Raw genomic sequence first — 14,852 nt, forward strand, 5'->3', positions numbered from 1 at the left:
AAATGACAAAAGATTCTGCCTGTACAGCTGGCGGCAAGCTTCTCCATTACATTTCTCCCGATGAGTGTACAACCGAAAGTCAACCTCACCAAGTCATATTGCACAGAAATCTTGTCAAAGAACGAAAAAAATAACCGTATTAACCGGTTACCATTATTTTAGATAAACAATTCTGTTCCGGAACATAAAATGTAAAGTTTGTGGTTTCGTTTCTGTTCCTAGCAAAACATCAAAAGTTTCTGGTTTTCGTTTTTCGTTCTGTGAACCAGTTCAAAGCCTTGCCGCTAGCACTACTCAACAGTGCTTGAGGTATAGTCAGTGTTCTAAAAAACCCTGAGAGGGTCCAGTGTGATTCTGCAGTTTGTGTGTCTACGCAGTGTGTGTCTACGCAGTGTGTGTTAGTGTGTCTATATACAGTGTGTCTGCAGTGTGTGTGTCTCAGTGTGTCTATATAGTGTGTGCTAGTGTGTGTCTGTGGTGTGTGTGAGTGTGTGAGCTGAGGTGTGTTGAGTCACGGGACTGTCCGCTCTGTCATAAAGTCGTAAACTCCAGTGGAAATGAACACTTCCCCAATCAGAGACAGCATTCAGCGTTCAGAACAACACACCCTCGCTCAGCTCACACACTTGCTGCTCCTATCACACACTGTACACACACACACACACACACACACACACACACACACAACAGCCTTCTCACACACTCGTTTGTCAGACTCAGGTGCTCTATGGGGGAGAAGGAGTTCATCAGCGTTTGGGTTCGGGACCCTCGCATCTGCAAAGAGGACTTCTGGCACGCTTACATGGACTATGAGATCTGTATACACGTAAGTTTAAGATGCACGCACACACACACACACTTTATGTGAGCAACAGCCTGTCGTGGAGAAGCTTAAGTGTGTGTTTCATTCCTTTAGACCAACAGCTTGGCGTTTAACAGGAAGAGCTCGTGTGTGAGGAGGAGATTTAGCGAGTTTGTTTGGCTCAGACAGAAACTCCAGGAGAACACACTACTGCTGTAAGTCACTCTAGAATATCACTCCATAACACATAACTGTTGTAAGTCACTCTAAAATATCCCTCTATAACACTACTGCTGTAAGTCACTCTTGAATATCACTCTATAACACTACTGCTGTAAGTCACTCTAAAATATCACTATAACACTACTGCTGTAAGTCACTCTAGAATATCACTCTATAACACACTACTGCTATAAGTCACTCTAGAATATCACTCTATAACACTACTGCTGGATGTCACTCTAGAATATCACTCTATAACACACTACTGCTGTAGGTCACTCTAGAATATCACTCTATAACACACTACTGCTGTAAGTCACTCTAGAATATCACTCTATAACACTACTGCTGTATGTCACTCTAGAATATCACTCTATAACACACTACTGCTGTATGTCACTCTAGAATATCACTCTATAACACACTACTGCTGTAAGTCACTCTAGATTCCCAAACTGTGGTATGTGAGCTTCCACTACGCGAGATGAAAAGGGCAATGTCAGAAAGGTGTTAAAAATTATTATTTTTTAAATCTTAAGCATATGTTCTCTTTGTTCTTTGTGTTTCATAATGTTGTTCTCCATCCTGTTTTTTCAGTGTTTTTTCAGAGCTCATAGGCATTTTGATTTTGTTATTGGTTATCATGTATGGCGGCTAATTATGATGCCTGGAATGCGTCAATAGAATGTGTTACATTTTTAATTTTATGTGTTTGATGGTGTGGGTACGTAAGCCGAGTCAGGATGTAGGTGGTGGTACGCGGGAAAAAAAAGTTTGGGAACCATGGAGTGATATTCTGCTCTAGAATATCACTCCATTACACACTAGTGCTGTAAGTCACTCTAGAACATCACTCCTCAACACATTACTGCTGTAAGTCACTCTAGAACATCACTATAACACACTAGTGCTGTAAGTCACTCTAGATAGATAAATAGATAGATGGATAGATAGATAGATAGATAGATAGATAGATAGATAGATAGATAGATAGATAGATAGATAGATAGATAGATACTTTATTGATCCCCAAGGGGAAATTGAAGAACTCTAGAACATCACTCCATAACACATTACTGCTGTAAGTCACTCTAGAACATCACTATAACACACTAGTGCTGTAAGTCACTCTAGAGCATCACTATAACACACTAGTGCTGTAAGTCACTATAATGTACCACTCTTGAATGTTATTCCTCATTCTGTAAGCCGCTTTGGATAAAAGTGTCTGCTGAATGAATGAATATACTGTAAATATAATGTGTGTGTGTGTGTGTGTGTTTGTGTGTGTGTTTGTGTGTGTGTGTGTGTGTGTGTGTGTGTGTGTTTGTCCAGTGTAAATCTTCCTCAGTTACCTCCAAAGAACCCCTTTTTCAGTTTGAATAACGGACAGCAGATAAACACACGCATGAAGGGCCTGCAGCAGTTCCTACAGACGTGAGTCTCCACACAAACACACACACACACACACACACACACACACACACACACACACCACAACACAAGTCAACACATGCATGGAGGGCCTGCAGCAGCAACACAACACAACACAACACAGCACAGCACAGCACAGCACAGCACAGCACAACAGAACACACAGAACACAGAACAGCACAACACAGACAGGACAGCACAACATACAAAACCCAGTTCTAACCAGCACAGGACTGGTCTGGTCATGTCTCACGTTGACCACTAGGTGGCAGCCCTACACTGGGAGCTGGAGCAGCTCTACTGTTCCAAGCTCTCGGGCTGTATTTTGCACCCTTGCACATGGCGTAAAACTAGTTTTCCACACGGTGCAAAGTTTAATTCCTTATTTTGCACGTTTATTTTTTAAACAATGTGCCCAGGGGTGTGGCAATTAACAACTTAGAGTGACCAAGCGTATTGTCTAAAAATCGCTATTGTACACCACCTAAAACGCATTACGCCACTGACCAAGAGAAACCTGGTCAGAAGTGTATGGCGAGTTGTTAAATATGTTATTTTAAGAGCGCAATGTCAACAGCCATGTTGGCGGGTGCACAACGCACTATCCTTCTATCATCCATCAACGCACACCAGCGCACGTCCATGCAAAACATTACAAATTGCACTATTACAATGGGAAAGATAATTATGATAAAGATACTATGAAGTACATCTCATGATGAGTAGTTATTCACCATCATTTGCAAATTGGTAATGACGGTTAAAAGTGATTAGGGGAGAGGCGAGAGACAGGTACAGTATGGAGCACAGCTAAAGACGCACTGTCACGAGATATATGCAACTCCTCTGCAGGATGTTTTATTCAGTCATTTGAGCAATATTAGGGTAAGTGTTGCTTTTTCCAGCCTATGTTTTCGATGGTAACCCATTGTCAGTAAATAGTGAAAGTAACTTAGCTACTGCATATAACTGACTGACTCATTGACTGACTCATTGACTGACACCATGGTGAAGTTAGTTTCACTTTGCCAATGAGTTCAAATAATAGACGAGTGCAAATGCATGAAGGCTATGCTAGGTTTTTAGTAAAGCATGGTTTAGTGGAATGACTATTCCATACAGGGCTGTATTTTGCACCTTGGCGCATGGCGTGAAACTCGTTTTCCACCCGGTGCAAACTTTAATTCCTTATTTTGCATGTTTATTTTTTAAACAATGCGCCCAGGGGTGTGGCAATTAACAACTTAGGGAGTGGCTTAGAGCATTGTCTAAAAATCGCTATTGTACACCTGGTCAGAAGTCAATGGCGAGTTGTTTATGTTATTTTAATTCCAGGGCATTGTCAACAGCCATATTGGCGGGTGCACGCACCATCCTTCTATCATTCATGAACGCACACCAGCGCACATCCATGCAACTTGCACGATTACAATGGGAAACATAATTTGAATAAAGATATTACGAAGCAGTGAAAAAGTGGGTATGCGCTATATGCGGCGCATAGGGGCGCAGCACCGTGGGGGCGACAAAGCGATGGGAAAAAAATAAAAAATAAATAATAATATATTTGGTATATTCTATATGTAGCTACTGTTGTACGTTTCTAAATGATTTCTGCATTTCCTCAATGTTAAATAACATTTTAGAGGACTAACAGGCTAGAGTAGGCGCCCTATCTTATAAGATTCCATCATAGAATTTTGACATAGAAAAGGGAGGGGGGCGCCGTCTGGCTGAGAGTGAGTAGGTACGCAGTAGTGAGTTTTCGATCTATGGAAAAAGATGGATACAGCAAAAAAAAAAAGATGTCGGGGCTAAAAAATAAAAAAGATAGAGAGAAAATGAGATGGCATGCCAAGGGATGCGACAGTAGTTAAATAAGTGGATGGTGAAAAGAAACAGGTAGGATTTAAAGTGTGACGTCTGTGTTTTGAGGCTTGCAAATATTCATGTTAACAGACTAACTAGCGTTTGCTAAGCATATGCTGATTGAAACATAACCTATTCCATTAAGATAGCTAGGTGGCTACCATGCTCATACTGAACTTTTAATGGCAAACTGCAAACAGAAATGTCACGCTAGCAACAACTCATCATGTTTCCATTTCCTAACAATCCTAATATTAATAGCTTAATATTGTGCTGATAATGTGGCAAACAAAGGCTAGAGCTGGATCAGCCTTATCCTTTGTTAACAACAGCTGGCAAAAGGACGTTATGAGAACCGTTTAGACTCTCTTGACAATGCACCATTTAACAATACTTCAAGTTCAAATTGGCAGAATTTCTTGTTTTACTTTAGTTGTTTGTGGGTTTTTTTTGGGGGGGGGGCAATTTGTTGTTGCATACCCTTCAAAAAATGGGTAGCTGCGCCTTTGTTACGAAATACTGTACATCTCATGATGAGTAGTTATTCAATATCATTTGCAAATTGGTAATGACAGTTAAAAGTGATCAGGGGAGAGGCGAGAGACACGTTGCACAGCTGAAGACGCACTGTCACGAGATATAAGCAACTCCTCTGCAGGATAAATGTTTTTTTTATTCAGTCATTTGAGCAATATTAGGGTTAGTGTTGCTTTTTCCAGCCTATGTTTTCGATGGTAACCCATTGTCAGTCAATAGTGAAAGTAATTGCATATAACTGTCTTGACTGACACCATGGTGAAGTTAGTTTCACTTTGCCAATGAGTTCAAATAATAGAGGAGTGCAAATGCGTGAAGGCTGTGCTAGGTTTTAGTAAAGCATGGTTTAGTGGAATGACTATTCCATATGGTCTCGCAAGCAGCCTCCTTCAAATGCGCCGTTGAATGTCAAAATACCGATGCATTTATTTGACATTGCGCTTTGCGTCGTTAAAGGGAATGGCAGATGTCATTCTCATTGGTTTAAATGATGTTATACAACCCAAACACACCCATGACTGATTAAAAAAACCTAGGTGTACCTTGTTGCGCCATGTGCTCGACGTTTGATAACGAAAACCATAAGCTTTTGACGAGTGACGATGCGGTTTTGACTGTCATGATAGGGCCCACGGTCTCGCAAGCAGCCTCCTTCAAATGCGCCGTTGAATGTCAAAATACTGATGCATTTATTTGACATCGCGCTTTGCACCGTTAAAGGGAATGACAGATGTCATTCTCATTGGTTTAAATGATGTTACGCCCCAAACAAACCCATGACTGATTAAGAAACCAGGGAACACCTTGTTGCGCCATGCGCTCGACGTTTGATAATGAAAACACTCCCAATGTGGACTGGACCTCCTACTAAATTTGAATAAGCTTTTGACGAGTGATGAGGCCCATGATCTCAACAGTGGTGTGTGTGTGTGTGTGTGTGCGCACGCTCATACACAACATGGCGGCAGGACTGTAGCAAACACTACCACACCACTCTAACACATCTGCATCCATCGAGACTGCCAGGGAAAATGCAGGGTAGTAAGAGGTGCTCTACTTGCAATGGACTGCAACTGTGTGGAGCCAAGTGCAAGCCACATGCAAGTCACAGGAAAGCAAAATGCAAGCCATATGCAAGCCACACGCAAAATGACGAGCAAAGTACTGCTCCATTGCCGCAATAATAGCTAAAGTATTCATCTGGAGACGACAATGCCATGTTTACTCATAACCACAAGTGCAGAAAGGATGAAAAATAGCACAACAGATACTGTGTTTGATCAGACCTGTCTAAACGTGTAAACCTTCCATCAATGTTTGGATCTGTAAATTCTTCCGATGTTGAGATCCAAATAAAAGCCTTAAAATGTGTGCCTTTGGATGCATTTGGACTTAAAACCTGTATGTATGTGTGTGTGTGTGTGTGTGTGTGTGTGTGTATATATATATATGTGTGTGTGTGTGTGTGTTTGTGTGTGTGTATGTACTGTATGTGTGTGATAGGGTGGTGCTGAATCCCCTGCTGCTGTCGGACAGCTGTCTGCACCTCTTCCTCCAATCACAGCTCAGCGTGCCGCACATGGAGGCGTGTGCGGAGGGAAGGGGCGGAGTCACCGTGACACAGGCTATTCACAGCTCCGCCCTCTCCAGGCTGCGCTTTGGGCCCGAGCAAGAGGAGGACCTGAGAGAAGACCACCAAGAGCAAGAAGAGGACCTGAGAGAAGACCACCAAGAGCAAGAAGAGGACCTGAAAGAAGACCACCTGGTGATAGGACGATCTGAGAGAGAACCAGCGGGAGTGCGTGCATCAGATGTGGAGTAACCAAGGGGCCTGTGGAGCCAACACACACTCTTCCTCTCTCTCTCTCACTCCCTCTCTCCCTCTCTCTCTCTCTCTCTCCCTCTCTCTTTTTCTCTCTCTCACTCCCTCTCTCCCTCTCTCTATCTCACTCCCTCTCTCTCTTTCTCTCTCCCTTCCTCTCTTTGTCAAGAGGCAAAACAGCAGCTGACACTAGCCAACACACACACACACACACAAACACACACACACACACACACACCTCAGACACAGCCTGATGTAAATCTCAGTGAGTTGTTACAGTATAAGAATATAGTGAGTGCCTTAACCGACTAACGCAGAGCCAATAACTCTGCTTATGCACTATGATGTGTGCTTATGGGGGGCTTTTTCCATAAGTAATCTCACTCCATATTTCCAACAATTATGACAACTGCACCACACACACACCTGATAATGATCCTGAAAGCCTTGTTCACCTCTTACATGTAATGTGATGTCTGTAAAACCCAATGGATTCTGCTTTAGAGTGATGCCCGTTCTTTATTATTGGTATCCCCCAGCTTCATATTTTTATTATCACATAAGAGAGCTACTATCAACTGGGAATACACTGTGACATATTGTATTCACACACACACACACACACTTTAACTTTACTGTGAGACATCAGAGACAAGGAACAAGAGAGAAACACACACACACACTCGCACACACACACTAAAGGAGGTTTAAAGGAGGTTTAGTTCTGCAGATTTACTCTCTCTCTCTTTCACTCTCTCTCTCTCTCTTTCACACACACACACACACACACACACACACACACACACACACACACACACCCACTACGACGAGAGGTTTATTAGTGCAGATTTACTCCCTCACACACACACACACTAAATCTGTACTAACGAGCAGTGTAGTCTTTATGTCAGATTAGACTCACCAACAGCCCTCTCTACACACAGAAACACACACACACATGCAAATGCTATTGTTTATCTTGCACTTAAAGTGTTACACACCCCTGGCCAGACACAAAAGAAGCCTCCGTCAAACTGGATGTGATATCATATGTGACCAGCAGGGGCACTGCTGGGGGAGTGTACCTGCTGACTGTGTGTGCGTGTGTGTGTGTGTGCAGACATATGTGCATTTCTGTGGTTTTAGTTTTTCACTAGGGGTGTCACGATTCTCCATTCTTTAATTTTACCCAATTCTGTTTCGGGAGGTTTTTAGTTTGATACCTTTTTATTTTGAACCCTTTTTCCTACTGCGAGCTAGCCTGACGTTGTCATACTCAAGTTCTAGTCAAAATATGAACTTCCCGACCTCAAATGTTGTGGGCGGGACAAAGTTCGGCTGGCACCCAGGCTAACTGCGAGCTAATAGCCTAAACAGAATAGACATCAAACATACGTAATACGAACGTAAAACGAACATAGTGAAATGAAATGAAACAACACAGAATGATAATTTGATTGATCCAAAGAAACACAAGGTTAGTGTTCATGGAATATTGCACTTATCAATGTGCATTTTATGCCTTAAAGTAATTTTGGACTGGAACTAGATCTTCTTTTCATTTGCTAAATTAGTGTTAACTGACGTGAATGAATGACAAAATACTTCCATACTGGTGATGTCAGAGAAGCAGGAGGGGCATCGATTTCGGTCGGTTGATTAGAGGAAGTTAGAGGATTGTTGACGCACTGCAGTTTAATACGTGTGTGTGTGTGTTTGTGTGTGTGTGTGTGTGTGTTTTGCCTCTTGGCAAGCATGCTGGATGTGACATTGGGGGTGTGGCTACATCATCGATTCTACCTTTGAGTTCGAAGTTCAAGAAGTTCGACTTACAGTTTTTTCGGAATGCTTACAGTTTTTTTTGAATGCTTAAACACAACTGTGATTCTTAAAGCACAATTTCTAAAACTATTAATACTTATAGCAAAACCACTCACTGAGTTTGCAAAACTAAAAGCACAAACACTGCTTTGCACTCAGTTTGCAATTTTGCAACACACACTTTGCACAACTGTAGGCACAATTCACTACATAGCACTCTTTTTGCAGAACTGTAAACACAACTCATGCTTTACACTCAATTTCCAAATGATCAACACACTCCTAGCAAATCTATACACATGCATGGCTATTATTTTCACTATTTTGCCAACTCTCTGGCACACTTTCTCATGTAAAAACTGTTTTAGATAATTAGTTCACTTTGCAATCAGCCTAAGCACTAAGCCACAGGTAATGTACAATGGGTACAATGGAGGGAGCAGGAAGAGTGGGAAGAGTAAGAATTAGAGGAGCCTGAAGAATAGGACGTGGAGGTGAAGAAGTAGGAGGAAGAAGAGGAGGAAGAGGATGCGGAGGTGAAGAAGTCAGAGGGAGAGAATGACAAGGACAAGGAGGTGAAGTTAGAGGAAGAGGGCAAGGAGAAGCAAGAAGAGGACGAGGAGGGGGAAGAGGAAGGGTAAGAAGAGAAAGAAATAGCCCTTTTACAGGCAAAAAAATCATGTGGAGATATTGTCATGTCAGGCCTGGACACAGCATTCCAGAATATATTTTCCCCGGTGCCTTGGACTAGGACATTGCATGTGATGTAGACAAATTTTGAGAGAGACGACCCGATTTAGACTGATTTGTTTTGTCTCAGTGAAATTGCTATATTGTGTTTTGACTTGGAAAAACACACTTGTATTTGTTTTGATGTGTGTAAATAAACACCAATATTTGAAGTTTGGATCCCTGTATGTTTACAGAACTATGACAAAAGTATGACCTCAAACTGACATAGTCTACCTTGTGCACAGAGAAAGCAAAAGCCAGATGTGTATTTTATTCATACCATCAGTGTGTAGTTGGCACATTGTGTGCTTACTATTGTGATGGCTTGTGTTTACTGTTTGATACGAAAACACCATTTTTACGAAGGTGTGAAGAGTTAAGCAATGTGTGTTAGCTTTTGCAAGAGAACTAGATTTTTGTACTTTTGCTGATTGGGTGAAAGGTTTTCCTATTTGTGTGTAGAGTTATGCAAAAAAAGCCAAAGTTACAAAAAATGTGCTTAAGCAATCAGAAAAAACTGTAAAATCGAAATCGTGTCACCCCTATTTTTCACAATTGCTAAAACACTAAACCCTCTGAACCAAATGCTCAGTTGCCTGAATACATTTATTGAATCGATCACTCTTTTGGCAAAGCCATAAACAGTTTTCACCCAGTAAAACGCAATTTGCAGATCTCATTAACTCTTTTTGCAGAACTCTAAACACATTCTCATGAGATAAAACACATTTTGCACCACAAATGGCAACACATAATACAAAGAGAGCACATAGTCAGAAGTTTAACTCAGTCACTCAAAATTGATCACACTTGTTTCAAATGATGTGACACAACCAAGATGAGCCAGGTCAGAGTCCCAAGGTTGCAGAACAGTGCAGGTTCATATCAATAAATGACAGAAACTCAGTGAGGCATATAAGTACATTGTATGCTGGAGTCATTTTCTTCTCCTTTACAATATTGAACGTGTCTTTTTCAGCATACCTTTCACAAGACTTTATGTTTAGAGAATGTACAGTACAGTGCTGAATCCATGTGCTGAGTTATCTTTTTTTTGGAGATGCTAAATGTACTTTTGTGATGTAGTGTGTAATGACTGCTCAGTAGTGTTTTCATTTTGAGTGCTGCGTGAATGATCTGAAGACATTGTTTGTTTTTGAGCACAGATAAAACTGTTCTGATTGTTCATTTGTTGAAACCTTGTGTCAGAGGTTTTGTGGATAGAAGAGAGGTTTTGTGGATATAAGGTTTAAAAAATGTGTGTGCGTGTGTGGGTGTGTATACAGTATGTGTATGCATGTGTGTAGGTACTGTATGTGTGTGTGTGTGTGTGTGTGTGTGTGTGTGTGTGTGTAGGTGTGTGTGCGTGCTACGATGTCTTTAATATTGTGTCAAGTCCAAGTAGTATGTTTTCTCCCTCATGCACATACAGAGGTACACACACACACATTAATGGTCTCACCTAACATCTTGACTTTAATCTATTTGCTCTACATGCCATAGTGATGTCTCATTAACAGAAATACACACACACACACACACACACACACACACACACACACACAAACTGCCTTTTCACATGCCCTACTGGGAGATCTGGCAGCTCATAGCTCATTAAAGTCAGTGAGGGGAGAGAGGACTCTCAGGTGTGTGTGTGTGTGTGTGCATAATCTCTGTATTACTGTAATGGTATCATGGGCAGACCTTAGATATGTCTGTTGGTGTGTGTGGCAGGTTTGCTTGTGTGTTTGTAGCAGGTTGACAGGTCTGCTGGTGTGTGTATGGGTGTGTGGGTGTGTCGTAGTAGGTTCGAAGGTCTCCTGGTGTGCGTCTTAGTATGTGTGTGTTGGAGTGTGTGGCAGGTTGGCAGGTCTGTTGGTGTGTGTGTGTGTGTGTGTGTGTGTGTGTCTGGCAGGTTGGCAGGTCGGGCTGGTATGTGTGTGTGTGTCTGTGTGTGTGTGTGTGTGTGTTTGTGTGTGTGTGAGTGTTTGTGTGTCGGTTGGCAGGTTTGCTGGTGTGTGTGTGTGTGGCAGGTTGACAGGTGTGTTGGCATTAATTAGATTATCTTGTCTCTGGGAGGTGAAGGTGCTGCTCATTAAGAATTCATAATGTGCTCCTCAGGCCCGCCCCCTGTGATGTGATGGACAGGTGGGGTCACTCTGCCCCTCCTCCAGCATAGAGATGTGACAGGACCGTTCTCATTAAAGGCAAGACAGTGTGTGTGTGTGTGTGTGTAAGTGCAGTATGTGAAGATGTTTGAATATAAGAGTGTGTGTGAGCAAAACAGCTGTTACCAGTTTTCCTTATGTATGTCTGTGCGTGTGTGTGTGCGTGTGTGTGTGTGTGTGTTTGCATTGTTTGTCTGTGTGTGAGTAATTACTGTAACTGAGGATGTGTCCGTTTGCATATGGCATGTGTAAGTATAGTTGTGATACAGTATGTGTGTGTGTGTGTGTGTGTGTGTGTGTGTGTGTGTGTGTGAGTGACAAACTATGATTGTGGTTTTGGCCACAGCTGTCCATTGGCTGTCCACTGAGCTTACTGGGACGACTGGTTGCTAGAACTAAATCCTTCATGTAAACATAGACAAAAAGAGCTGGTCATTCACACATCAAAATCACCCCCTGGACTGAACCACACCTACATCCATGGTCAACCAGTCTAACAGGGTAGTTACTGGCATCCATGCGAACACAACAAAGATTACGTGTCATACGCAACCCTGTCTGTTGCACTGGGCAAAAGGCCTCTTCATAACTAGTTCTGTACCCACCGCCATCACAGTGCTGACCAGACGTATGTGGAGATCCAGTGCTGCCCCAGCTGGCAACCCAATTATGGGTTCTGTGTTCTGCTTGTATTAGGTGGGGTTGGGAATATATGTCACATGTTTTTTGTGCCAAGTGTGTGTGTGTGTGTGTGTGTGTGTTGTGTGTTCTGTCTTCTACTTGTATTAGGTGGGGTTGGGATATGTCACATGTTGTTTGTGTGTGTGTGGTGCTGTGGAACATGGAGTGATGTGTGAAAACAATTATCCCCTGGAGACTCTATCTATCTGGGGGTCGTTTCTAGAATGGTACGACGCAACTTGTGACCAAATAACAACATTGTTACACCTGTTTCCAGAAAGCATCGTACCTGTGTCGCAATTCGCTACCTCCGACGTTCGAACACTGTAGTTCCAACAATGATGCAGCGATACATATCATTGGTGGAAACAGTGGCAACGTGTAATACCCCACCCCCTAGAAATTCTCTGCCACAGCCTATGTTGACATTTTTCTAATTTAAACCGAGTGATTAATGCTGGCCTTGTCATTGTCATCTGCAAAAGTATATAAAACATTTTACTGAAGCTGACCAATATGTGCCATTATTTGTGTTAAATATCTATGTTGGAAAAAATATATAGCCTTGACGAATGTCTGGGTATCGCAAGTGTTATCAACTGTCTCGTGGCTTAATGGCAGCGCATCAGTGCACTGAGTGCTCGGCTGGAGTTCGCAACCTATCTCTTCTTTTCACCTCTGAGTAAGAGTAGGCCTACGAGACACAACAATAGGTTTTGACCATACATATTTATGTAGTTACTCTACATTGAGAGACCATAGGTACAAGACATCAGTCAAAAACAATTGAATCTATGTGGCACACTACTTCACCTGCAGGTAGTGAGAAGCAAGAGGACAATCTCACATCATAAGAAAATCGAACCTACAACGCTGGGATAACAAGTCACCTGCTTAAGCCACTACACCATTTATTGCTGTGCTGATTTTAAGAGTCTGTGAAGATTATAATACTAGCTTGTCAAAAAGCAAGGTAATACTCGAATTAACATAAATAGCAAGAATGAGCCAAGTAGGCGAGTCAGTCTCTTAATCATAAAATAAAGCTACAGGATAGATCAATCACTGAGTCACGAGATAAACATCCACTTCACAATTTTTTGTTAGGCAGTTGTGATTTTTGGTTAGGCGCTCAGGACACCAACTAGAACTACCAAGAAACGACACAAGTGCGACTGCCCAGGGGCAGTAGTTCAAACGACCAAACTTTGCGTCCTTGTTTGTGATTGAGAGTAGAAACACCAAATCCAAGAACGATGGAGCGAACTACCAAGGTTGCGACGCAAGTTTTCAGAAAACGAGCCCCTGAATGGTTCTAAATCTAAAACGTGTGTGTGTGTTTGTGTGTGTGTGTGTGTGTGTGTGTGTGTGTGAGTGTGTGTTTGTGAGTGTGTGTATGTGTACGTGTGTGTGTGTATGTGAGTGTGTGTGTGTGTTTGTGTGTGCGTGTGTTTGAGTGTGTGTGTGTATGTGAGTGTGAGTGTGAGTGTGAGTGTGAGGTGTGTGTGTGTGTGTGTGTGTGTGTGTGTGTGTGTGTGTGTGTGTGTGCTGAATTAGCCCCTGCTCCTGGTGCTCTCAGTAATGAAGCTGTCAGAACAGCAGGCATGACCTCAGTGATATTCAAATGGGAGTGTCTTGTCTTGATGATGACAGCGTCCCCGTCTAATGATGACAGCAGAGCCCAATTACTGCCAGAGAGCAAGTCAGAGGTCACAGGCACACACACGCTCACACACACACACACAGACACACACACAGACATACACATACAACACACACATATGCATACACGCACACACACCCACACATGCACACACAAACCCAAAGATATATGTAGAAAGCCCGCCCCCAACACACAGACATACAGTGCTGTGAAAAAGTATTTGCCCCCTTCCCGATTTCTTTTATTTTTACATATTTGTCACACTTAAATGTTTCAGATCATCCAACTGATTTTAATATTAGACAAAGACAACGAGAGTTAACACAAAATGTAGCTTTTAAATTCTCATTTAATTTATTCAAGGTAAAGAGTTATTCAAAACCCATATCACCCATGTGAAAAAGTAATTGCCCCCTAAACCTAATAACTGGTAGAACACCCTTGGCAGAAACAACTGCAATCAAACGTTTCAAAGAGTCTTTTACATCACTGTATTCATGTGTCATTTGGGATTTTGGCCAACTCTTCTTTGCAGAATTGTTTTAATTCTGCCATATTGGAGGGTTCCCGAGCCTGTCTAAGGCAATGCCACCGCAGCATCTCCATCATTGATTGAAGGCAGGACTTTGACGAGGCCACTCCAAAACCTTCATTTTGCTGCCCAGGCACTGAAGCAGCACAACAGCCTCAGACTATCACACTCCCACCCCTGTGTTGGCTGCTGCTACTGTATGATTCTCTTATTGTGGAATGCAGTGTTAGCTTTACACCAGATGTAACAACACACATCTTCTAAAAAAATCCACTTTTGACTCATCAGTCCACAGAATATTACCCCAAAAGTCTTGGGGGTCATCAAGATGTGTTTTGGCAAATGTGAGACGAGCCTTTGCGTTCTTTCTGATCAGCTGTGGTTTCCTATGGATGTCATTTTTGCCCAGTCCCTCATGAACACTGACCTTAACTGAGGCAAGCGAGGCCTGCAGTATCATGGTCAGCTGGAATCCCAGAGAGTTTTCTCCATTTGTAGATAATGGGTCTCATCATGGTCAGCTGGAGTCCCAGAGGTGTATAAATGGCTTTGTAACCCTTTCCAGACTG

General features: G+C 42.3%; 1 protein-coding gene across 1 annotated transcript; it reads left to right on the plus strand.

Annotated features, from left to right (window-relative positions):
- Nucleotides 1-222: 222 nt before the first annotated feature.
- snx10b (sorting nexin 10b) lies at nt 223-8,609 on the plus strand. Its single transcript, XM_048261624.1, has 4 exons — nt 223-826; nt 917-1,017; nt 2,360-2,461; nt 6,368-8,609. Exons 1-4 carry the CDS (start codon nt 728-730, stop codon nt 6,684-6,686), a joined length of 621 nt encoding a protein of 206 aa, XP_048117581.1. The 5' UTR covers nt 223-727; the 3' UTR covers nt 6,687-8,609.
- Nucleotides 8,610-14,852: the final 6,243 nt, after the last annotated feature.

The sequence above is a fragment of the Alosa alosa genome, chromosome 13 (assembly GCF_017589495.1).
Source record: "Alosa alosa isolate M-15738 ecotype Scorff River chromosome 13, AALO_Geno_1.1, whole genome shotgun sequence".
NCBI lineage: Eukaryota > Metazoa > Chordata > Actinopteri > Clupeiformes > Clupeidae > Alosa > Alosa alosa.

Bases quoted from the DNA above. Each gene is read 5' to 3' on its own strand.
- snx10b (XM_048261624.1), top strand. From the start codon at position 728: ATGGGGGAGAAGGAGTTCATCAGCGTTTGGGTTCGGGACCCTCGCATC. The intron at 827-916 runs GTAAGTTTAAGA...TCATTCCTTTAG, and splicing joins ACTATGAGATCTGTATACAC to ACCAACAGCTTGGCGTTTAA. The intron at 1,018-2,359 runs GTAAGTCACTCT...GTGTTTGTCCAG, and splicing joins CAGGAGAACACACTACTGCT to TGTAAATCTTCCTCAGTTAC.